This window comes from Choloepus didactylus, chromosome 2, assembly GCF_015220235.1.
Source record: "Choloepus didactylus isolate mChoDid1 chromosome 2, mChoDid1.pri, whole genome shotgun sequence".
In the NCBI taxonomy this organism is placed as follows: Eukaryota; Metazoa; Chordata; class Mammalia; order Pilosa; family Megalonychidae; genus Choloepus; species Choloepus didactylus.
This window is the reverse complement of record NC_051308.1, coordinates 193,778,216-193,802,004: the sequence shown is the minus strand read 5'-3', so window position 1 is coordinate 193,802,004 and position 23,789 is coordinate 193,778,216. Positions and strand designations below refer to the sequence as shown.

Here is a 23,789-nt window from a genome sequence, read left to right as displayed (position 1 = left end):
TGGCTATGAGAGGGCTCTGAGGTTTATGGGGGCAGCAGGCAGCAGCTGGGGGTCCAGGAAGTGGGAGAGAGTGGACAGCGAGCTGGCCTGACCATCCCTGGGTTCGGGCCACCAGGCCAGTCCACCTCTGGCCTCCAGCTGTTCACTGGGGCAGCCTAACCTGGGCTAGATGGGGGCTTCCTGCCTCTCACCAGCTGCCAAGTCTCTGATGTTAACCAAGGCCCCTTCTGGATAACTAACCATGCCCGGTCCAGCTGGTTAACTAGCTCTCCTTGGCCCCTCTGCTTAACCAGCACCCCCCGGCCACCCTGGGGCCCCCAGTGCAGATGGGTGCAGGATTCAGTGATGCCTACAGTCCCTTCCTGCCCCGAGAAGCTGCTGTTCTCCCAGGCAGCCAAGCCCTCCCAACTGGCCAGTTGACCTAAATCTCTCCTGCTGCTATTTCAGCAGCTGCCCTCTTGTAGTGTCCTTGGCGGAGGAGAGCTGCTGACGGTCCCTTCTCTTTGAACGGTCCCTTCTCTTTGAACGTTCCCTGTGCAGGATTCCGGAACTCAGGAAGGGGGATGAGAATTCTCGTTTTCAAGGCCAGGCTCTGGGCACACACTGTATGTTACATTGGAACATGCTAAGCACGACCATCCCGCCAGGGAGGCCCATCAGCAATTGTTTCACAGATGAAGGTTTGAAAGCTCAGAATTTAATTCCTAGATTCCATTTTTCTCCACCACTTCACTGCATGCAACTTCACTGTAGTCACAAGGATAAGGCAGTAGGGAAGGCGGCCTAAGGACCCTAGGCCCTGGAGCTGAGTTCTGGATGTGGACCATAAACTTCAGTTGTCCTCATGTCTGCATGCCTGGAATCTACCCCCACCCCACCCCCACCAAGCCAGCTACACCCGTCCCCACATCCCCCGCCAGGCCCACCATGAACGGACAGTAAGGGGCTCCAAGGTCATGGGTATCCCATCCCCAGGCCAGCACTGAGCCCTTCTCCATGGGAAGGGTTGCTGCTCAGAGCACTGGTTGCAGTGCAAGTGGGGCAAGGACCAATGGGTGGGAGGGGAAATGAAGTTCAGAGAGTGGGAGCCACCTGCTCAGAGTCACACAGCAAGTTAGGGGCAGAGGCAGAACAATAATTAGAACAATTATTATAGTGCTGTGGAGGAGAAGGATTCTATACATATCTTAGGAAGAATGAAGGAACAGTTTTGTTCTCTTCTGTTTTTTTGGTGGGGGTAGGGAGTCCTCGGGAACAGAACGCAGCTGTCCTTTCTCCTTGCTGTGTGTGACCTGGATCTGGCTACTCTGTCCGCCCCGTAGGGCTGTCAAGGTGCCCCTGTCCTCAGGAAGAGCAAGGTCCTGCGGGCTGCCCGCCTCACTAGAAGGGGGACCGTGTGGGTTGCATAGGGGATTTGTATAAGATGGGAAAACATCTCGCCTCTGGAGAGCAACAGGGCAATAATGAAAATGCTCAGCCTCAGCAATTCCTTCCCTGGGAATTAATCTTAAGGAAATAATCAGACAAATGCACAAAGAAGTAAAACAAGAATGCTCATTCTGGCATTCTGTAAGAATAGGGGGAAAAATGGAAACAACCTAAACATATGTCTATCAACAAGAGAACGTGCCATTATATTACAGAAGATTCACACGATGGAATACTATCTAGCCCTTTCAAACAATGACATGACTCTACTGTTATTGACCTGGAAAGCTACGGATGAGATGAGGAGAAAGCAATTGATATAACAGGGCCTTGTTTTTTGTTAAAACAAACAAACAAACAAACAAACAAACCCACCTGTGCTCATGCACACCAGCTCACATGCAAAGAAAAAATCTCTGGAAAGATATGAGGCTTTCATGGTGGTGTAACCAAGGATGCTGTTCCTTTCCTCTTTTTACTTTTCTGTATTGTCTGGGGGTTTTGTTACAAGTATAAAACTATTTTAATATAATCAGAAAAACTTACTTTCATCAGAAAAATAAATAGAATTCATTGACGTGTTTCCGCTGTGGCACTACCGATACCCAGCCGTGGGGCACTGGGCAAACCCAGACCTCTCCCTGAGCCTCAATTTCCTCATCGGGGAAACGGGGATAGTAATGAACTCCTGCACCAACCTGCCTCCCAAGATCTCTGTGGAAAAGGCCCTGTGTTCCCCCATCAAATTACTCACAGACCCTTCCAGCAACCTGGGCTCTTAAGCTGGGCCACCCCAGGGATGCACGAAGCCACAGGAGAGATTGAATCTCACCAGGAAGGTGGGGGAGGCTCCATGGAGGGGCCACTGAGTTGGACTTTGAAGGAAGGGTAGCAATCAGGGAAGGTTCATCTAGCCAGAGGGAGCAGGATGTGCAAAGGCCTAGAGGCAAGGAATTGCGTGGAGGGTTCAGGGAAATGAAAACCACACTCTGGAAGGTCTTGATGACCTGGGCTCTTGGACTTCCCTGGGGGAAGGTTGGTAAATGGGGAATGACATTCCTGGAGCAATTGGGTCCTCTCCAGAAAGTACTCCCTGAGACCACCTGCATCAGCAACATAGCATCGGGTCCTCAGTTTCCCCATCTGTACAGTAGAAACAGCAACCATCACCTTACAGTCAATGGCCGAAACAGGTCTTTGGAAACCATGCAGGGTCAGTCACACCCATGGGAGGCTGGAAAGGAAGGCCTCATGCCAGGGCTCTGCAGGGTCTCCAGAAAAGAGGGTCCCACTCTAGCCCCACCACCCAGGCCAGAAACCCACAGCCTAGTGAGACACTGCTGGGCACTGCTGCCCCTCACCCATTTCCCCACACCCTCTGACCCCACCAGTGTAGGCAGAGCTCAGAGAGGAACAGCTTGAGGAAGGGTCAGGGCTCCAGAGTGGACAGACCTGGGGTCAAATCCTCACTCCACCACTGAAGCCATGACTTCTCCTCTCTGAGCCTCAGTTGCTTCATCTTTAAAATGGAATCATAAGAAAACAGCCCTCACAGGGTTGTGGGTAGCAAAACTAACGAATACAAAATGCCCAACATGGCACCAAGCATGGGGTGAGCAGCCAATATGTTATTAGTAATTCCCTCGAGGGAGTTACTTTGGCATCTCCAGTGCTCAGCACAAGGCTGGCAGAGCAAACAAGGCAGAGAAGAAGGATGAGACCAAGGGAAGAGCCAGGGCATGGTGTGGGAGCTCAGGGGCTGGGGGACCAGGTGTTGGGGAAGGCAACTGGAAGAGGTAGCATCTCACTCAGGTCTAGGAGATCTAACATGTGGGCTCCACAGCCCCAGGACACAGTCCTACACCTCTCACAGATCCCAGGACCGCATTCCAGGAGAGCGTCCACTGGGTCACATCTCTCCCCGGGAACACATCCACACACACCCCTGCTCCACCAGTCCTCTCTGTTCTTGCTCCATCTCTCCCTGGGGGCATCTCTGGCTTTCCCCAAGCAGAAGAAACTGTCAAGACAGCCAGCCATAGACAGCTGGGGAGGAAGAAGACAACCTGAGAAATCCAAGGGGCTTGCAGGCGGACACTCTGTCCCAGGAGGGCCCGTGGGAGTTCACACTGCCTCCCTCAAGCAAATGTTCCTGAAACCTGCTGGGGCTGGCCCAGGACACAGACCAGTGCCTAGAGGAAAAGTGAGCCAGGGACCACTGGGTGGGCTGTGGGGGCTGTAGGCTTCACCCCCTCCCCAGGTCCAGCTAGGAAGAAAGGAACACAAAGCCAAACAGCACCAAAACCAGCCTTCAGGACAAACAGCCTGATCCCCAGCCCCTTCCAGGGCCGCAGCCACCAACCAGGCCTGCTTGGCTCATTTCTTTCCCCAACCTGTCCCTGGGCCCCACTCTGCCCCTTAGGGCCATCTCAGGACTGGGTGGACTTGACACCACCTCCACTATGGTTGGGCAAACCACTGGCTCCAACTATGGGAGCTTTCAGACAACAGCTGGCCAAGCAGATGAGGGAAGGGAAGGAGGGGAGTCCTGTAGACTTCTGCCAAGAACAATCATACCCATTGTCATTCATGGAACCCTCACTGCTCACCAGCAACATTATCTCATTTAATCCTCACAACATCCTTAGGAGGGAGGGACTATTACTGACCCCAAGGCCACTCAGCCAAGAGGTGACAGCTGACATGTACAACCAGGTGTGTCTGACTTGGGGCCCCCCAGAGTTGTGATTTCAATGTGGGTCCCTAAATACCTGTTCCTGACTCCAGAATCTCAGTCTAGGGTGGAGGGAGTGGGAGGGAAGGCTTCCTGGAGGAGGTAACACCTGCCTCAAATTATACAAGATGACAGAAAGAAAGTAACCAGGTCGGGGAGCAGAGTGTTCCGGGCAGATGGAATAGCAGATGCGAGGGCCTGGAGGTGAGAAGCAGTAGGGTGGTGAGAAGTGCAACGGAAGCTATAAACAGTTTGGTGTGTCACAGGCTCCTAGGAGGAGGCTGAAAGCAAGAGTGGACAACAGGAGCCGGTCACAGAGGGTCCCCCTGGTGCCTTGGTTTCTGCCTTTGTAAAATGGGGCTAATACAGGTACTTCCTAGGGTTGCCCCATTTTAAAGAATAGTAAAATCCCAGCACAACGCCTGGCCCATAGCAAGTGCTCACCTATGGGTACTTGGGAGCCTCAGGATTTTGACTGGGGGAGTTGTCCAGTCAGATGAGGAAACTGAGGTTCAGAGAGGAGCAGCACATTCTGTTAGATAGCTCCATCCAGGGGAAGGAGGTGAAGCTGGGCTGGGTGTCAGGCAGAACCAGGGCTGAGTCCAGGCAGCCCACTCAAGGCCAGACGCGGTGGCAACACCAGCCAGGAACTGTGGCCGAGCTTTAATTATTTACAAGGCTGTCTCCCAGCAGGCCGCGGCACTCCCGCAGCCTGGCCTTGCCCAGCTAATGAACTCTCAGCCATGGGAGACCTCGCTGCCGCCGCTCTTTATTAAACTGGGGGTGGAGGGGTGATGGGGGCTGGGAGAACAAGGGAAGCCTCCAGAAGCCTGAACAGAGAAAAGAGATGTCTGAGCACAAAAGCATGCCACCTGTCAACCCAGCCGGTCCACAGACAGAAGCACAGAATTCTTCCTAGAGTTAGGGGGCAGTGGGGTGCGGCTGGAGTCCTCAGATGTCATTTCAGTATAGGGAAGTGGAGGCCTGGAAAGGACTTGCCCAAGGTCATCATCTCCTAGAGACATTTGTATTCATACCCTGGCAATTTCACTAAAAAATCATGCACCATTGGGCTGGTTACTTAACCCCTCTGGGCCTTGGTTTCTGCCTTTGTGAAATGGGGATAATGCAGGTACTTCATGGGGTTGCCCCATTTTATACAACAGAGGAACATGAGGTGATACACATAAAATCTTAGCACAGTAAGTGATAACCGTTGTTGTTTTGTTACTCTGGGAGTAAAGGACTGGCCAGAGACCAGAACCCCTGCCTCTGCCCCCAGACAGTAGGGAGCAACAGGAACATAAGGCCAAGGTGCCACTGGCCTACGTGACCCAGCTCCACAGCCAGGAATCCCACCCCATTTCCTTAGCCAGGCTGCCTCTGGTTTCCTTGGGCTTGGCCCTCTGGCTTCCAGCCCCTTCCTCCGCTTTGAAGGCTCTTTGAACTGGGAACTGAAGCCCCATGCACCTTTCCCTTCTCCATCCTGTTAGCTCTTCCTGTGTCTCCAAAGGGCCAAGTCTCACCCACTGTGGGCAAGGATTGGAATTTAGCTCCTCTCTGAGGAGCTGTGTGACTTTGGGGAGAATCGCTTCACCTCTCTGAGCCTGTTTCCTCTTTCCTCCTCTCTAAAATGGGGACGGTACCAGCTGCTGTAAATTGGTAAGCCCTGAGGGATCGGGATTAGTTACCATTTTCCAAGGCCCCGTTCAGCTGCCTCCTCCTCCAGGAAGCCTTTTCAACACTAAAGCTCTCTCTTCCAGCCTCTATCAGCTTCTCTGTAGTCATGGCTGCGTTCTGGCCCCTTTGGGAACTTAAACTCACTTTGCCTCACATAGACTTCATTTATCAACCATAATCCCCAGTTTGCATACAGCTCAGGCCATCCCTAGCAGAGAGGGGGCTGAGTGAGTGTGGAAGGAAGGAGGAAGGTGTGGGGCAGGGAGGCTACTCAGAAAGGAGTCAACAGCCCTGAGGGGAGAACAGTTAAAAGAAATTCAGTTTGGGCAGGTGGCCCAGAAGAGGAGGAAAACTCTCCAGTGATGGGGAGGGATGAGGTGAGGAAACAACATTTTCACATATCTGACCTCAATGCATCCCCCCCAAATCCCCAACCACTTTCTTCAAGATTTCCCTTTGTGGCTACTTTCTAAAGGCCATGGAGATGTGAACACACATCACCTCCCTTCTCATCACTAGCCCTGTGAGAAGACTTTTTTGCACATATAACCTATCATGGCAGGATAGCTACCCCATTTGGCAGATAAGGAAACTGAAACTCAGAAGTCAAGTCATGCTGCGATTTATATGTGGGACTATCAGGAAAGCCCCTCACCCTTTCCACTCCTAGTTCTCGACAATCATTTGCTTTTGTCCACCAACTTTCCACCTATGGCTCCACCCCATCCATCTCAGAACTAAAGTAGAGCCTGTATGGGCCACACTAGCTCCTCTGGGCCCACCTGGGTCACCGAGCCAGCCACCTACTTCACTCCTGCACCTTGCCGAAGTCCTCACACAGACCTGAAAGGTGACAGGCTCAGCACTCAGAGTACAGCTTCCTAGCTCCCGGATCGCCCAGGTCCGTCCACACCACAGTCCCCGGCCGCCAGACATTCAAGGCACAATAGACAACACCCCAAGATAGGAAGCAGGCAAAGATCCTGACCAAGTTCTGCCGTTCGGAGCTGTGTGACCTTGGGCAATTCATTTGACTTCTCTGAGTCAGCATCCTTATCTATACACTGGGATGGTAGGAAAAGCTTCTGCTCTTCACAGCTAACCTTGCAAGACTGTTATTATTACGAGCCAAGAAGATAAGGTAGCAACCAGCTCAGTAACTCGGTTTCTTATTTCCCCTGCCTCAGCCTTGGCACTCCCATTGTAAGAGGATCACAGAAGAACAACTCCCAGTGAAAAGTCTCATTGTAATATTTTACCCAGGCACAGTACTGGAAAATGACCAGGATCACAATCAGGCTAAGAACCCTGGAGTCAGATGCCTACATTCAAATACCTACTCAGCAACTTAACCGCTTTGGGGCAAGTAACTTCTTGGTGCCTGTTTTTAAATCTGTAAAACAAGACTGTTCTATAGATTGAAAGAGTTTGTATAGGGCAAGCACTTAGCACAGTACCTGGCACACAGTTAAGGGCCAACACCTGTTAGGCTCATTACTTTGGATTACATCCCTAGAACTGATTCTCAAAACAGTCCAGGGCAGGAATTATTTGCCCCAGTGGTCAGGTGAGGAAACTGAGGCAGGAGAGAACAATGTGCTCAAATCACAGAGTTGCGATTGGGTCTGAGAGAGTGAAGATGGCTGAGGCTGACTGGAAACACAGAGATGTCCAGGACTCAATGGAGAGGACACATGTGCAAGTGTCCCTCTACACCTCCTGGGCAATTGGGGAGCTATGGGTCTCTCCACCTGTGGCCGTCACCCCTCAAACCATGTGCTCTCTGGGGGGGTAAGGTGGGCCTGTTCTCCAGTGTGCCACAGTGCCTGAACAAATGACTGCCCATGTTTCTAGAAGTGCCCTGTTTTTCTGTGCCTGGAACCAAACTCGCTCCTTCCACCGCCGCAACTGCCTGCTAACTCTTTTCCGGTCCCAGACACACGAAATCCCGCGCACTGGGAGAGAGAACTTCAAAAGAAGAAGTGCCCCAGTGTGCAAACGCCAAGTTCAGCAAAGGCAGCCCACCACCTGCACACATGTGGCCCCGGGATCCTCTGGTCCCTTCCAGGAAACAAACTCTTCCTCTGGAGCCCCTCCTTCCTGGTCTGCACCATGACTCATGCCCGGACTGGGCTGGCAGGAGACGGCAATGAGCTAACCAGGGTGGTACAAAAAGGTCTTCACTGGGACTCAACAGAGAAAAAGGGGCGGCCTACGCCACAGCCCCGCCCACACCTACTACCCCCGGGATGCGCGCGGGGTATGGCCAAGGCGGAGCAAGGGCAGGGCCCCTGCTTCCTGGACACCCGAATACCACACACCCGCCAGCTCCACGATTGGCCGCTGTGGCCACGGGTGTGGGGTGGTCCTTGCCCAGCCAATCAGGGGCCCCGGGGAGCCCATTCATTCACAAAAACCTAGCAGGAAAAGGAACGCGGTATGGCAGGGAGCTGCCTGGAACTTAGAAACACCGGCGCGTCACGCCGGGCAGAGGCGGGAAGCCCCAGGGCCCAGAGCACAGGAAGCTAGACATGTGGAAGGACAGCCGCGTGCTTGCCAGCAGTTCGGGCCCAGCCTCCTGGGCGAGGGGCGCCGTCCTCCCCGGCCACACCACCCTGGGTTCCGTCCCTGCCACCCTCCCCATGCTCCGACCCGGTCGCTAAGAGCCACCCGGTCCCGAGGGAGGCGGCGCCAGAGCGGCTTCCCGGCTGCCGGTGGCCCCGTGGGCGGCTGCAGCCACGTTCGCGCTAAGCGTGGCGCCCCCCACCGTTCCTTCTCTTCCCGGGTCCGAACGGCCGGGCCGGCCACTTACGACAGTCGTCCTCGTCGCTGTTGTCCAAGCAGTCGTCGTCGTCGTCGCATCTCCACACTGAGGGGATGCAGCGCTCGTTCCGGCACCGGAACTGGTCCTTCTCGCACTCCTTGACCGGCCCTGCCGCAGGGAGAGGGGGCATGAACCAGATCCGCGAACACGAGCCACGCTCCCCACAATGCAGCCCTGGCCACCAGGAGGGGTCTGCTGGGGCGGTGAAGCAAAAGGGGCGATGCCAGAGCTAAGGACCCTGGAGATCTCGGGCACTCTGGATCCGGGAGGGCAGGCTGGGAGGGGTTGCCCGGATGGCGGGCCGCTCTGTGGCACGTTGGGGCCGGGCACACACTTACAGTCCGGGTCACACGACTTGGGTGTACCCTCCATTCAAATCCACTCACCCGCACACACGGCCCACAGCCACAAATCCACACATCCCCGCATGCGCCGCGACACAAGCACTGGGCGCCTCGGACACATCAACGCAGCCCCTCTTTCTTCCCAGCGCCCGGGGGTCCCCGGGAACACATTGTCAGGCGAGAAAGCCGCCGGGCTCTGCTCACCGCGGCGATGGAGTGCGCTTGTCAAATAAAACCCCAATGGCGAGTCACATAGCCCATCCGAAACCATCAATGACCCCCCGCCCCCGCACCAAAGTTCCCGATCAGGCCCCCGCTGCGCCCATCCCCCAAGAGCCGGTGCCCGGAGGGCAGAGCCCTCAACACCGGAGGTCGCCGGCGGGGGACTGCGGGGTGTGAAGGCAAATTAAGAAATGGCTGGATCCCAAAGAGCTATCCCCGGCAGGGGACCCCGGCCGCGCAGAGCTCCGGGTCCTCGCCGCAACCCGCCCCCCACCCCCCGCTCGCCGGGGCGCGCTTTGTTGGCAGCTCGCACCGCGCAGAGCCGGGCCGGGGACCGGCAGCACGCACCTTGGCCGCCGCTCAGCAGATCCGCCGCCGCCGCCGCTGCTGCCGCGAGATGATGGAGCCGCAGCAGCAGCAGCAGCAGCAGCGTCAGCGGCCGGAGCGCGCCCCGCTCGGGGCGGCCCATGGCGGGCCCGGGGCTCCGGCCGCGCCCCGCGTGCCTCGCGCCGCTGCCCCTGCCGCGCCTCAGCCCGCCGAGTCCTCGCCGCGGCACCGGGGCTGCCGCTGCCCCCGCCGCCGCCGCTGCCGCCTGCCCGGGCTCCTCGGCTGCATTTCAAGCAGGTTCCGTGACGCTCGGCAGCGGGGCGGGCTCAGGCTGGGCGCGCGGCCCCGGCCCTGGGCGGCCGCCGCCGGTGCGCGCGCCCCCTCCCGCTGCTGCCTCCGCCCTGCGCTCCTCCTTCCGCCTTCTCTTCTCCCTCCTCCACGCGGCCCTTGGTCCGTTTCTTCTCAGCAGTCCCTCCCTGACTCTGCTTTGGGGCGGTCCGCGTGCTGGGTGCTGCAGAGGCAGGGATGAGCCAGGTGAGGCCCCTGTCCCTGGAAGTCAAACGCCAGGGAGAGCAGCACAGGCTTCTTGGAGGAGGTGACAGGCCTATCAGACTGAGGGATACATAGGAGTGAGCCTTGCCGAAAGAGATGATGCTCCTGGGCACAGAGACCTGTGCGTTGGGAGGGGAGTGGTGTGGGGGAGGCCAGGCGGGGCGGGGATGTGCATGATGGGAAGAACAGAAGGGGGGTGCGTGGCAGGGCCTCTGCACCCCTCTTCAGCTCGGGGCCAGATATTACACCTGCGTGTAACTGATTTTTGTGTTCATGTGCATCTGTGCATGTTGCACTCACATGACCATGGGCAGGGATGTAAAGCAGGTGGCTTGGGTCTGGTGCACAGATTTTGTTCATTCATCCTTATTCAGCACTCTCCTGGAGCCAGACTGAGGGGTGGACAACCAAGGAGACTGGCAGTGATGACATGGTGATTCTTGCTTTGATGGGGAAGGGCGGGGATATGTCAGAGCCATGACGGAGGGAAGCCCAGGGGTTATGGGGAACCAGGGAATTCTCCTAAACTCGGTAGGGGTTGAGAAAATCCAGGAGAACCTCTGCTGAGGAGGCTGTCAAGACAAGGAGTTGCCCATTTTGGCAACTGGGCATGTGTGTGAGACGCACACATGTCCTTCTTGGGAAGGACAAGGGAATACATGAGCTCAGTCTTTGTTCTTTGGGTGGTGGGAAGCCATCAGGGATTTTTGAACATGGATGTATGTTCAAATAATAGTTAATAATAACTAACATTTATTAGGCACCAACTGTATACTGTGTGTTGTACATACATAATCTCAAGTAATATAATCCTCAAAATAACCCTATGAAGTGAGAACTGTCATCATTCCCATTTTACAAATGAAGAAACTGAGCCACAGAGAGGTAAGTGAGTTACCCAAGGTCACACAGCTAGGAAAGGATGGAAGAGACTCAAATCCAGGCAGTGTCACCCAGAGCCCATGCTCTCAACCTCCCCACCTTGCTGCCTCTGAACTTCAATCCATGCAAGAATCTTAGAGCTGATGTGGTCCCCAAGACTACCCATCTCCCCAGTTTCACAGATGAGAAACTGAGGCTCAGAGATGGGGACTGACTAAGACCCCAGAGCAAAGGAGGAGGGGCTGAGCTGGGACAGGTCAGTCTGGGCGGTGAACTGTAGGAGGGGCTTCTAGCCTGGGCTCCCCAATTCTGGACAGCCTGCTGTCACTTTGGTGTCGCTATGCTTGGAACACATTCCAGACACCTTGCTGTGGCCTCGCTGACTCTCTTACCCTCACCTGGCACAACTGCTGCTCCATCACCAGGCTCAAGCCCACCCAGAGACCTCTGCACTGCTGTTCCCTCTATCAGGAATGCCCTTCCACCTGATCTTCCTAAATGTTATCTCCTCAGAGAGGCCTTCCCCATCACCTTCTCTAACATTACCTCCCATCACTCTCATATTACCCTGTTTTATTTTTTCCATAGCCACTATGATAATCTGAAATTATCTTTTTTGTTTTCTTGCCTTTGTAACTGTCTCTCCCAATTAAGAAGCTGCATGAGAGCAGGGTGGGGACTTTCTATACTGTATCCCTGTATCCCAAGGCCGAGAACAATCCCAAGCACATAACAAGGGCTCCATAAGTTTTTGTTAAATGCATGTCTGCATTTCATAGTGTGTCTGATGATGTATCTGTTTTCCCACCAGTTAGGGGGACTGGTACCGTGTCACCAGGTCTGATTCGCCTCTAGGCCCAGTGCAGGGCCGGCACAGAGCAGGGACCAAATGTGCTTATAGAATAACTGGATGACCGAGGGATGGATCTGGCGACAGGGAGAGCTGTCTCACACATATGCCTAGTAGTCAAAATGGGCAACCCCCTGTCTCAACAGCCTCATTAGCCGAGGTTCTCCTGGCTTCTCTCAGCCCCCACCCACTTTAGGTGACTTCCCTGGTCCCCCATAGCCCCAGGGCTTCTCTCTCTCTCATGGCCCTGAGCTCCCGTTGTCGCTGCTGTTTCTGCACCTGCATGAGGACAGAGACCAGCTCTCCTGCATTTCCGGGTCTCTGGCACATAGCACATTTCACCAATGTCTGCTTCTGCCTTTACTTAAGGTTTCTGTACCCCCAGCAGGACTATGTCTTACTCGTCTTTGTTTTCAGGGGACAAACACAAGATCTGGCACAGAGTAAGCATTAGATAACTGACATTTAAATACGTGAAAAAGTTACAAGGAAAACCATATCAAGTAATAATAATAGCAAACATTTATTGTATACTTGCTGGGAGACAGACACTATTCTAAATGCTTTAAATGTATTAACTCACTGACTGCTTACGCCATCCCTATGAGGTGGGCTTTATGTTTATCCCACTTTACCAAACAAGAAAACTAAGGCACGGGGTGGTCGCACAGCTAGTAAATGGCAGATCCAGCATTTGAATCCAGACAGGAGAAGTGGGAATTTTTCAGGGCTTGTAAGTTGGTTAATTTTGATGAGCAGCAAAAGGGAAAAAGCCCAGGCTTGAAACTCCCAAGACATCAGGTGGACACTGAGGTCCTGGAACAGCTTCTGCCAGACCAGTGTTTCCTTGTTTTCATTTCCTGAATCTCTTTCCGTCCTGGGTTGACTCAAGCATACGGGCCCTCCTCACCTCTGGGTTTCCAAAGAAAACCTCCCCAACTCCAAGTGCAGTGAATTCCCCACCATTCACTGGCCATTCCACTTGGCAACGTGGCACTCTCTCAGACCTCCATGTGCTGCCTCCAGGGCCACCAGAGACCCAGCAGCTGTGGCCAGCAGCCCACTCCATGCACACTGATCTTGCTCACCCTGCCCCCTAAGCGCTGGAGCTTCAGAGCTGGGCACAGCTATGTGGCCACTCTGCCTGGAACACGGTTGCACTGGCTGGCTTCTGTTCATCCTTTGGGCCTCAGCTCAAATGCTTGCTCCTCTGGGAAACCTTCCAATCTCCTGCACAGCAGTCATGTCCTCCCGACTCCTCTGGGTTCCCACAGAGCTGCTGGTCCCAATCTCTCTGATCACACTGGGCTGTCATTGTTGGACGCTCCCTCCAATAAGGAGATCCTCAAGCCAGAGGCAGGATCATCCTGGTCCTTGCTGTGTCCCCGTGATGACTTTAAAGGGACAAGTGACCAAACACATTCTCTCCAGAGCCAGAGAGGTGACCATGCTCTCTGCATACATTTCCCCGAAGCTGCTCCAGCTGGGTGAGGGGTACAGATGGACAGGCTCCATTCCTGCTCTTGAGGATGTCTGGTCTGGGGGCAGGGATAGTCCAGGACAGACAGTGACAACACAGGGTGACAAGAGCCCCAGAGATGGGGCTTCTTGGGGTGTTAGATTCCCACCCCCAGGCACCCAGTGCAACATCACCAGTCTAGCCAGGGTCAGAGAGCAGTGGCCCCAAGCCAATCACCCAGCAGAGCTCTCCCACTGTTCTCTCCTTTCACTTTACAGACGTATAACCCGAATCCTTCATGCTGCACTGTGAGCCACTTGCCAGTTTTTTCTTGTCATTCTCTCTCTCTCTCTCTCTCGACTAGGTAGAGTCTAGATTCATGGAAAAGAGAGATTCTAATTCATTACTTGAACTGTATATAAATCCAGACTGCTGGGGTTTGAGTAACTTTCTAACTGTGTGACCCGGAGCCACTTAATTGAACTCTCTGTGCCTCAATTTCCTCATCTATAAAAAGGAGCTGACCATAGTACCTTAATAACATTAGTTGTCTATTGTTGCATAACAAATTACCCCACAACCTAGCAACTTAAAGCAACAGTAAACATTTATTATCCCCCACAGTTTCTTTGGATCAAGAATTTGAGAGGGGCTTAGCAGGGTGGTTCAAGCTCAGGGTCTCTCATAAAGTCACAGTCAAGAGATCATCTGGGGATGCCGTCATCCGAAGGCTTAACTGGGGCTGGAGGATCTGGGTTGGCTCGTTCTCAGGGCTGGCAAGTTCTTGCTAGCTGTTGACAGAAGGATTCAGTTTTGTACCCTGTGTATCTCCCCAGAGGGCTGCCTGAGTATCCTCATGACATGCCAGCTGCTTCCCCCAGAGGAACTAATCCAGGAGAAAGCAAGAGAAAGCAAGGAGGAAGTCACAGTGTCTTTTATGACCTAACCATGGAAGTTACCCCATCATTTCTACAATATCTCATTGCTTACGCAGGTCGGCCTTATTCCGTGAGGGCGGGGACTATGCAGGGGAGTGAGTAGCAGGAGGCAGAAATCATTGGGAGTATCTTAGAGACTGGCTCCCACACTATCCCCTAGTGTTAGTGAGGATTAAATTAAGTTACAGTGGATAAAGTGCTTAGAAGAATGTCTGGCACATAGTATATGCATTAACTATGTAAGTGTCGGCTACTCTTGTTGTTTTGTTGTCTCTCATACATGGTAGGTGAGCTCTCCATAAGGATTATCTGCAGTCATCATTAACATTATTGGTATTGATTGAAGAACCCCTTCATTTTACAGAGGAGGACATCAAGGAACGCAAGGATGGATGCTCTTGGGGTCACCAAGCAAACCAGAGGCAGAACGGGACCAACCCAGCCTTGGTCTCCCGTCTCCTTCATGTCCTTGCTGGAGGGCCCTGGGCAGATCCCTCCCCATCCTGGGCTTGGGGTCCCCATCCCTAACAAGAGGGGTTGGATTATAACGTGAATGCCGTCATTCCCATCCCACCTGAATGACTTTCTCCATTTCCACTTACCTCCCCTACTGTTATCCCAGCATTTTCCTTTAAATCTTTTCACTTAATAAACTTAGCTCCATCCTAAGCAGTAGTATCCATGCAATCACAGATTTGATAAACTAATTATATTTTTCCAATACACATTAAAATAAATATGTGGCTGTTGAAATAAACAATGCTCTTCTGTCCATCCAGATGTGGCTCGCTTCACTAAAGGTCTCCCAGCTCTGTGTACCCCCTTTTACTCTGGGGGAAGAGAGCGGAAGGCAGCAGCCCCTACCACTCTGTGCACCCTCAAGGTGACTTAGAGGTCACCCAGGCCCTGAGTCACATGGCCTTCTAGGGGAGGCTCAGCAATGTTCAAATTGGTTTTTAGTTTTGGTTTAGTTTTTATTTTATCAAAGTTTTACTTGCACATAGTTTAAAGAATCAAATAGTTATACAAGGTTTGTTATGAGAAACAAGTCATTCGCTCTCCATCTCCATTTTCCTCTCTCCAGAGGCAACCACTTTTAAGTCTTTTAGTTGGTTCTTTTGGTATTTACCTCCATATCACTAAATAGCATACTTATGTCTCTGTCTTGATCTTTCCATCTTAGGTACTTTTTACTTCCCACCATGCAAGATGGGGATTTAACTTCACGCACACAAACACACATACAGACAACCACACACTCACTCTCTGTGAGTCTAACCCCAATCCTTCCAATGTGGTTGTGATTATGTGATTTGAAAAGATTTGCATGTGAATATGACAAAACAAATGCTACTCACAGTGTGCTATGGTAGTGGTTTTTTCCTGTTCAACTTTGTATTTTCCCTGGAATTAATAATTGACATTTTCGTTTTCTGTTTTTTTTGTTTTTGTTTTGTTTTGTTTTTTTGTTTAGTTTTTTATGTATTCATGTCTATTCCTCCCCAAATGCTCCCTCATTTGTATAAATCTCCTGTTGCTACAATTGCCCACATTGACTGCTCTACCAACTTATGTATCTTAAGGAGGTCACTGCCGAGTTCTGGACTGTTCCATCCACTGCTCAGCTCCCCTGGTGGGTTCTCCCTTCACCACCATCTGGTGCTTCTCTAAACCTCTCTCCTATGTTCTTAGATCTCATGCCTTCCTCTTTCCAGACTCACTATTTGAGTAAAACATCCACCTGTAGCTTTCTCAGAAGAAGGTAGTTGGAGTGAAATATTTGAGAGCTTGCATTTCTAAAAGTGGCTGCCTCCCCCATTTAATTGATAATTTGACTGGGTATGGAATTCTAAGCTGGAAATAATTTTCCTTTAGAATTTAGAATTTTGAAGGCTTGTTCCATTGCCTTCCAGTTTCTGTTGACAGGTCCAATACCATTGTCTCTTGATATTTTGTGGGAGGCCTTTTCTTTCTCTCTGGAAGCATTTAGGCTCTTCTCCGTGGCCTTAGTGTGTACTGGAGTAAATCTATTTTCATTCATTGTGCTAGGCACACAGTAGATCCTCACATTCTGGAAACTCACGATCTTCAAGTCGGAGAAATTCTTCTTGAATCCACCTCTATAATCATTTCCTCACCTCCATTTTCTCTATTTTTTTCTTTCTGGAACTCATTATTCAAATATTGGTCCACCAGAATTGATCCTCTACATTTTTTTTTTTTTTTGTATTTTTTTTCACTTGTCTTTCATTTCTTTATCATTTTTTGCTCTCCTTTCTGGAAGACTTCAATCCTTCTATCAAATTTCATTTTTCCTCCTTTTATTTCCAAAAGCCCTTTGTTCTCCATTTCTTTTTTATAGTTTTTGTTTTTTTTCATGGATGTAATACTTCCTATTATTTCTTTGATGATAATGTTTTGTTGTGGCTACTGCTATTGAAGTGTTTTTCACCTTTCATAGTCTCTGCTTGTAATTTTTCTGATTGTGAAAACACAGGCCACAAACTGGGAGAATATTATATAGCACAAAAAATGAACAAGTCTTACTATCCAGAAAACATAAAGGACTCTTCCAAATCAATAATAAGAAAACAAACAACCTAATTAAAAAATAGCAAAAGATATGAATACTCTTTTCACAGGAAAAGAAACACAAATGGAAAACAAACATGAAGAAAAGATGCTGCACCTCATAGGAATCAGGAAATGCAAATTAAGATCACAGTTAAGAGCCTTTCCACTGAAAAGGAGTCTGACAATGACAAATGTCAGTGAGGATGTGAATCAACAGGAATTCTCATATATCGCTAATGGCAGTGTAAATTGCTACAACTCCTTTTTTTTTTTTTTTTTGCAGGCAACAAAAACATTTATTTGGGGTCTTAGAATTGCAGTTCAGGAAGCACAGATTCAAAGTAGCAACCCAAATCGTGTCTGGTCTTGGCGTATCCAGGCAAGGGTTTTTAAAGGAAAAGAAGAAGATTAGACAAATTGTCTGTGGTTGGTGGATATTTGGGGTGCTCCAAATGTCCTTCAGGTTAGATAGTTTACTGAGTTCTTTATCTTGTGGTTTGTTTATAGCATCTGGATTTCCTTAGGGTTTTTTTTTTCCATTCAATTTAATTGAAATATAGTCACATACCATACAATCATCCATGGTGTACAATCAACTGTTCACACTACCACCATATAGTTGTGCCTTCATCACCGCAATCCATTTTTGAACATTTTCTTTGCACCAGAAAGAATAAAAATAAGAATAAAAAACAGGAATAAAAAAGAACACTCAAATTATCCCCCCGAATCTTCATTTAGTCCCTGTCCCCATTTTTCTACTCATCCAGCTATACATTGGGTAAAGGAAGTGCTATCCACAAAGTTTTCACCATCACACTGTCACCCCTGCAAGCTACTTATTTATACAATCATCTTCAAGATGCTACAACTACTTTGGAAAATTGTGAGTTCATTACTCAATTAAACTCTAGAGAAACTCTTGCACATAAGCACCAGCACACATGTGCAAGGATGTCAGTGGTGGCACAAAATCCTGGAAGTGACCCTCATGCCCATCAGCAGGAAAATGCATTAATAAATTGCAGCATCTCCATATAATGGAATCCTATACGGCAGTGGAAATGGATCAAATATAGCTACAGCCGACTATGTAAAGAATCTTAGAAATATAATGCTGGGTGAGAAAAGCTTGTTGCGGAAGACTACTTATGACACAATACAACATTTATAAGGCTCAAAATTTAAAAAAAATACCTTGTTTAGGTTTTCATACATATGTGATGCAAGTTTTTTGTTGTTTCTTTTCCACACAAAATTCGAGAAAGTGGTTACTTCTGTAGGAAAGGAGGGGGGATGGGATAGGGAAGAAGCCCTTAGTATTAGTCGTACTCTCTTGTTTAAGTTGAGTTCAAAGGTGGTTCATTATTATTATTATGCTCATATCCAGGTGGTCATACAACCAGGTGTCCCAAGGACAGTGTTGGTTTATGTCTGTTGTCCCAATGTAATTATCCATTGCAACCATTTTCCTTCTCAGAAAGGTCCCGATTTGGACAATAAGTTATGTGACTAGCCTATTCATTTATTATAAACGTGCAATATACATCTCTTTTGTATGCATCTGTTATTATATAATGTCTACAGTTTTTGATGATGGGGCCACAGCCTGGTCACAGTTTCATGAGATGTTTGTGGTTTGGCACTGGCATCCTCCTGAACCGGCCTGGGTAACTGTCCTTGGGGCCACAGTTGAATCAGGCCCTGGGGTTCCACTAACTACTCCAAATTCCCTATATCCTGGTCCTCACACTCCACCCTGCTCTGCGTCCCACCCTTCCCTCTTCTCCACTCCCTGGGTGGGACCATTTCCCAGGGATCTCTGAAATCTCCTCTGTGATCCAGGTCCACTCGGGCTCACTGACATCCCTTCTGTGCCAGGCCCCAAACTGGGTGATATTGGGGACCTCTTTGTTGCTCAGATGCGGCCTCTCTCTCTCTTTGAGCCCACTTGGCAGGTGAACGCACTGCCCTCTCCCCTATGTGGGAGGCCCCAAACTGGGTGATATTGGGGACGGAGGTAGAGACTGTGACAACCAGCGGACCAGGGCTGTGGTCGAGCGAAGTCCAGGCTGTGGCACCTCAGAGGAGAGAACTTAGCCCAACCTGGGGACCGAGGGAAGGCCACTTGGAGCTGAGTTTTGAACGCCCCTACAGTAGCAGGTGGGACAAGTGGGGATGAGTGTTCCACGCAGAGTGAACAACATGTAGGGAGCCGTGGGGCACCAAAGATCTGGCTGGGCTTGTGGAGCCACATGGTTCGATCTTAGGAAAGCACAGAGTGCTAGGCTGCAGGGCCACGCCATCAGGACACCAGGTGCAACGCTTAGAGGGGCTCCAGGAAGCCAAAAGCCCAAACCAGGATAGAACTACGTTGTCACGGCCCCAGGTCCTGCTCTCCCTGTCCCCCACTGCCCCTACCCAGGGACCCTCTCCTGAACCTGCTCCCTGGTTGCAGCCCCCAGTGCAGGGCATGGACGTTTTTCCCCATCTGTTTGTTTCCTGCTTGAGAATCTTCTCCCTGCCCATCACCTTGTGACTTTGGGCGAGTCTTTCAACCTCACCCAGCCTCAGTGGCCTTATCTGAGCACCACACGAGCTCACTGCTGGAGAAAGGGCCTGGCTTTGCCAATGGCTGATGCTTATATAGCACCTGCTGGGTGCCAGCAACTTTTCTGGGCATTTCACCTGTATTAATTAACTTAATCCTCCCACCAGCCCCGTAGGCGGCATACTGTTCCACACTACTCCCTCCCCCCTGGTATGACAAATGTCCTATTTTTCAGAGGGCGATGATGAGCAACAAATGAGATAATGAAAGAAAATTGTTTTGAATGGAGCCAGTCACCTGGTAAGTGCTACAAGTGTGTTCATTCTTGTCATCATTCCCCGTACTTCAAAATTTACAAAACATTGGGACCTCCTCTGACCCTTACACTCCTCTGGGAAAGTGGAAGGCAGGGAGCAGGCATTATCATTTTTGCTGCAGCATTCATTCATTCATTCATTCATTTTTTTCATTCACCAGCCCAGCCCCCATCCAGGGATCAGGCCTGGGCCAGGGGCTCTGGGGACCTTGAGGTAAGAGGCCAGGGGCTCCCAGCTTGAGGAAGAGGTAGGAAACCCACCAGCCTCCAGGGGCTGAGCGGCCTGCGTAGACTGGAGAGTGTGACTTACTCCAGTGGATTGTTGCCTGGCAGGGAGGGGGACCCAGTGAGGCCAGGTCTTCTGATTTGTCAAGAGAAGCCAAAAATCTAGATTTTTATGTGAAATTTTCTGCTCTTTAGTGTTTTAGACGTTGGCAACCAATTCAATTAAGAACAAACACAACACCTGAAACTCAGAGCTAGAGCTTAGCAGCTATGGATGTCAGTATTACGTCTTACAGCAACCATTAAAAAAGATGAAAAAGAGTTCAGACTTCAATTACAGATATGAAGGAAGCAGATCTGGTTAGGAGTAAGGTAAACCAGGCCAAAGGGTAAAGGATGATATTAACTGTGTTTGAAAACTTCAACTTCTGTGTGAGACCAAAAGAAGAGATGTTTATTTGGTGCAAGATCTATATTTTCTGCAGCACACTAAATAATTTAACTTAATTATTAAACACCATAATTACATCGAACTTTGAATAGGAAGTGAGATCTGGTAGGTTTGTAAACTTAGTGTGAAATCCCAATATATCCAAGAGTAATTTGGGCAGAAAATAAAAATATATTTGCAACACCAACCCTCCCTCCCCCACCTCGAGAAACTGGGGGAAAATGCAGAAATGTTGGACTTCCCCACCTGGGTTATTACTGATATTCTCACAAACATTGAGGACTAACAATTTAGTAGGATGTGCCCTCGATCTTGGGGCTTGCCCTTATGAAGGTTGTTACTGCAAAGGAGAGGCTAAGCCTACTTATAACTGTGCCTTAGAGTCTCCCCCAGAGAACCTCTTTGTTGCTCAGATGCGGCCTCTCTCTCTCTTTGAGACCACTCGGCAGGTGAACGCACTGCCCTCTCCCCTACGTGGGACATGACTCCTAGGGGTGTGAATCTCCTTGCCAATGTGGAACCTGACTCCTGAGGATGAGCCTGGACCCAGCATCATGAGATTGAGAAAATCTTGACCAAAAGTGGGAAGCAAAATGAAACAAAATAAAGTTTCAGTGGCTGAGAGATTCCAAATGGAGTTGAGAGGTCACTTCAGAGTGTGTTCTTATGTGCTATATAGATATCTCTTTTTAGTTTTTAGTGTATTGGAATAGCTAGAAGGAAATACTGAAACTTTTGAACTACAACCCAGTAGACTTGATTCTTGAAGGTGATTGCATAACTATGTAGCTTACATGGTGTGACTGTGCAATTGTGAAAACTTGGTGGCTCCCACTCCCTTTATACAGTATAGGACAGATGAGTAGAAAAATGGGGACAAAAACTACATGAAAAATAGAGTGGGATGGGGGGATGGAATGTTGTAGGTGTTCTTTTTTACTTTTATTTATTTATTTTTGGAGTAAGGAAAATGTCAAAAATTGATTCTGGTGATGAATGCACAACTACATGATGGTACTGTTAATGTACTCTGTATTACTGTAGGGTATGTGGATATATCTCAATAAAACTGTATTAAACACACACACACAACACACTACACTGCAGGCTGTGTCTTGCCTATAGACTGTTTGAACCCTCTGGAAAATTAAGGCTCAGAGATGTGAGGAAATCTGCCCAACATCACACAGCTAGTCAGGGGCAGAGTTGGGATTCAGACCCAGGGTTGCTGAGCCTGCCTCCCCTTCACCGGATCCAGAGCATGTAGAAGCACAGTGGAGACTGGTCTCCCGAGAGACACCGTTTAGCTGCAAACAGCTGCTGCTTTAACTGTGGAACCCCAGGCAAACAGCCCCCACTCAGTCTGCTCAAGCCATGTGGAGAAATAAGGCCACTAGGCCCCATCCACACTTCCTCTTGCACACCTGTGCTGGCTTTTTCCAGAGTTCCCAAGGGCAGGTCTAAGGACAGCAGTGGGGAATCCCAGGAATCCTGGTTTCCTGGTTCCCTGAGAAACTCCAGTTTCTAGGTGTGTATCCAGCCAGTGGGCGATCACAGCGGCCCGTGCAGGGCCAGATCCAGCTGATTAGTCAGTAGCCAAAGCCGTTGAACATCACTGGACAATGTATTTGGTTCAATCTTCCGATAACACAGATATGACTTGGGCCAGTCCCATTGGCTTTCCAGGCCTGTTTTCCCATCTGTGTTGCAGAGTTCACACTCCCAGGGCTATGCAGTAGCGAGAGCTTGGGCCTTGCTACCCTCCCTCACCTCACCTCTGGAGTCACCTTGTTCTAAGAATCCTAAATTCTGTCATATCTTTACCCTTCCCATGTCCCTTCACACCTTTGAGCCTTTGTACATGCTGACCACCCTTCCTTTTATTCATCCTTTGCTTAACTAATACTTATTCCTGCTACGTGTGTCAGGCACTGCTCTATGCACAAAGATACAAAAGCAAACAGAAAGGACAAAGATCCCACCCTCATGGAGCTTACATTCTAGCAGGGGAGCAAGAACATAAGCAAAAATGTAAATTGAAAATGCGTCAGATGGCAATAAAGACTGCTCAAAAAATAAACCAGGGAAGGGGACTGGAGGTGTGCAGGCGCAAAGGATGCTTGAATTTTTTTTTTATTTAATCATTTATTTATTGTAGAATATAACATATATACATAAAAGTGATAACTTTCCAAATGTAATTTAACAAGTAGTTAGAAGGCAAATTTCAAAGAATGTTATGGGTTACAGTTCCACAGTCTTAGTTATTTCCTTATTGTGAAATATAACATATATACAAAAAGGTGATGAGTTTCACATTACAATTTATCAAGTAGCTGTAGGAACAAATTTCCAAGGATGCTATGGGTTATAGTTTCACCATTTCAATTATTTCCTTCTAACTACTTTAATACCCCAGCAACTAAGAAAGAGAAAGTTTTGAGATTCAGTATTTATACTCCTTTGTTAAATTCCATCTTGTCTGCTGCCACCCCTACCCCAACCCCCAACCCCCACCCCCAGGTCCAATCATTATCCCGAGATGCTTGAATTTTAAACCTGTAGCCTGGGAAGGTCTTGCCAAGAAGAGGGCATCTGGTCAGAGACCTGACAGCAGTAAGGGGTGAGCCATGAGGGCCCCGGGGGAGAGTGTCCAGGCAGAGGGAGAAGTAGTGCAAAGGCCCTGAGGCAGGAGGGATGGTAAGGAAGCGGAGGGAGGGAGTATAGGATACTGGGTCCGAGATATGGTGGGGAGGGGAGAACCTGTGGAGTCTTGTGGGCCATTCTAAAAACTCAATGTTTTGCTCTGGGTGAGTGGGAGCCAGTGGTGGGTTGTGGTCTGAAGCGTGATGTGACCCGACGGGTTGAATTTTATCAGGATCATTCTAACGGCCAGATTAAGAATAGGAAAAGGGGTACAAGGTTGGAGGTGGGGAGACCAGTGTGGTGGTTTAAACTATATCCACACGTTCTTGGCAACTCCTTCCTCAGGAGGTGGCACCTAATTCCCTCCCCTTGAGAGTGGGCTGAACTTAGTGCCTCCTTCCTAAGGAACAGAATCAAGCAGAAGTGACAAGGTGAGACTTCAGAGACTGGTGATAGAAGGCACTGTGCCTCCTCCTCTCAGTTCACTTGCTTTTGGGGATGCTGATGCCATGTTGTGCGGACACTCAAGAGGTCCCCTGGAGAGACCCACGTGGTGAGGAATGGGGGCTCCTGCCTGCAGCCACGTGAGCCACATGGAAGCAGATCCCCCAGCCTCAAACCTTCCATGACTGCAGCTACCACCTGCATCTAACTTCATGAGAGGCCCTGAGCCCAAACTACCCTGCTAAGCTGCTCCTGAGCTCCCTACTCTCAGAAACTATGTGATATAATACAGGTGTGTTGTTTTGAGTGACTAAGTTTTGGGGAAGAGTGTTAGGCACTATT

At 50.0% G+C, this 23,789-nt stretch overlaps 1 protein-coding gene across 9 annotated transcripts in view; it reads right to left on the bottom strand.

Annotated features, from left to right (window-relative positions):
• LRP8 (LDL receptor related protein 8) overlaps nucleotides 1–9,745 on the bottom strand; it is a 93,364-nt gene extending 83,619 nt beyond the window's left edge. For all 9 annotated transcript variants that reach the window (XM_037827180.1, XM_037827183.1, XM_037827181.1 and 6 more), the window contains exons 1-2: nucleotides 9,581–9,745; nucleotides 8,655–8,774 (exon numbers count right to left, since the gene is read on the bottom strand). In XM_037827180.1, coding sequence (XP_037683108.1) covers nucleotides 8,655–8,774; nucleotides 9,581–9,701 — 241 coding nt within the window. In that variant the 5' untranslated portion in view covers nucleotides 9,702–9,745. The remainder of the gene's footprint in view (nucleotides 1–8,654; nucleotides 8,775–9,580) is intronic.
• Between the last annotated feature and the right edge of the window lie 14,044 nt (nucleotides 9,746–23,789).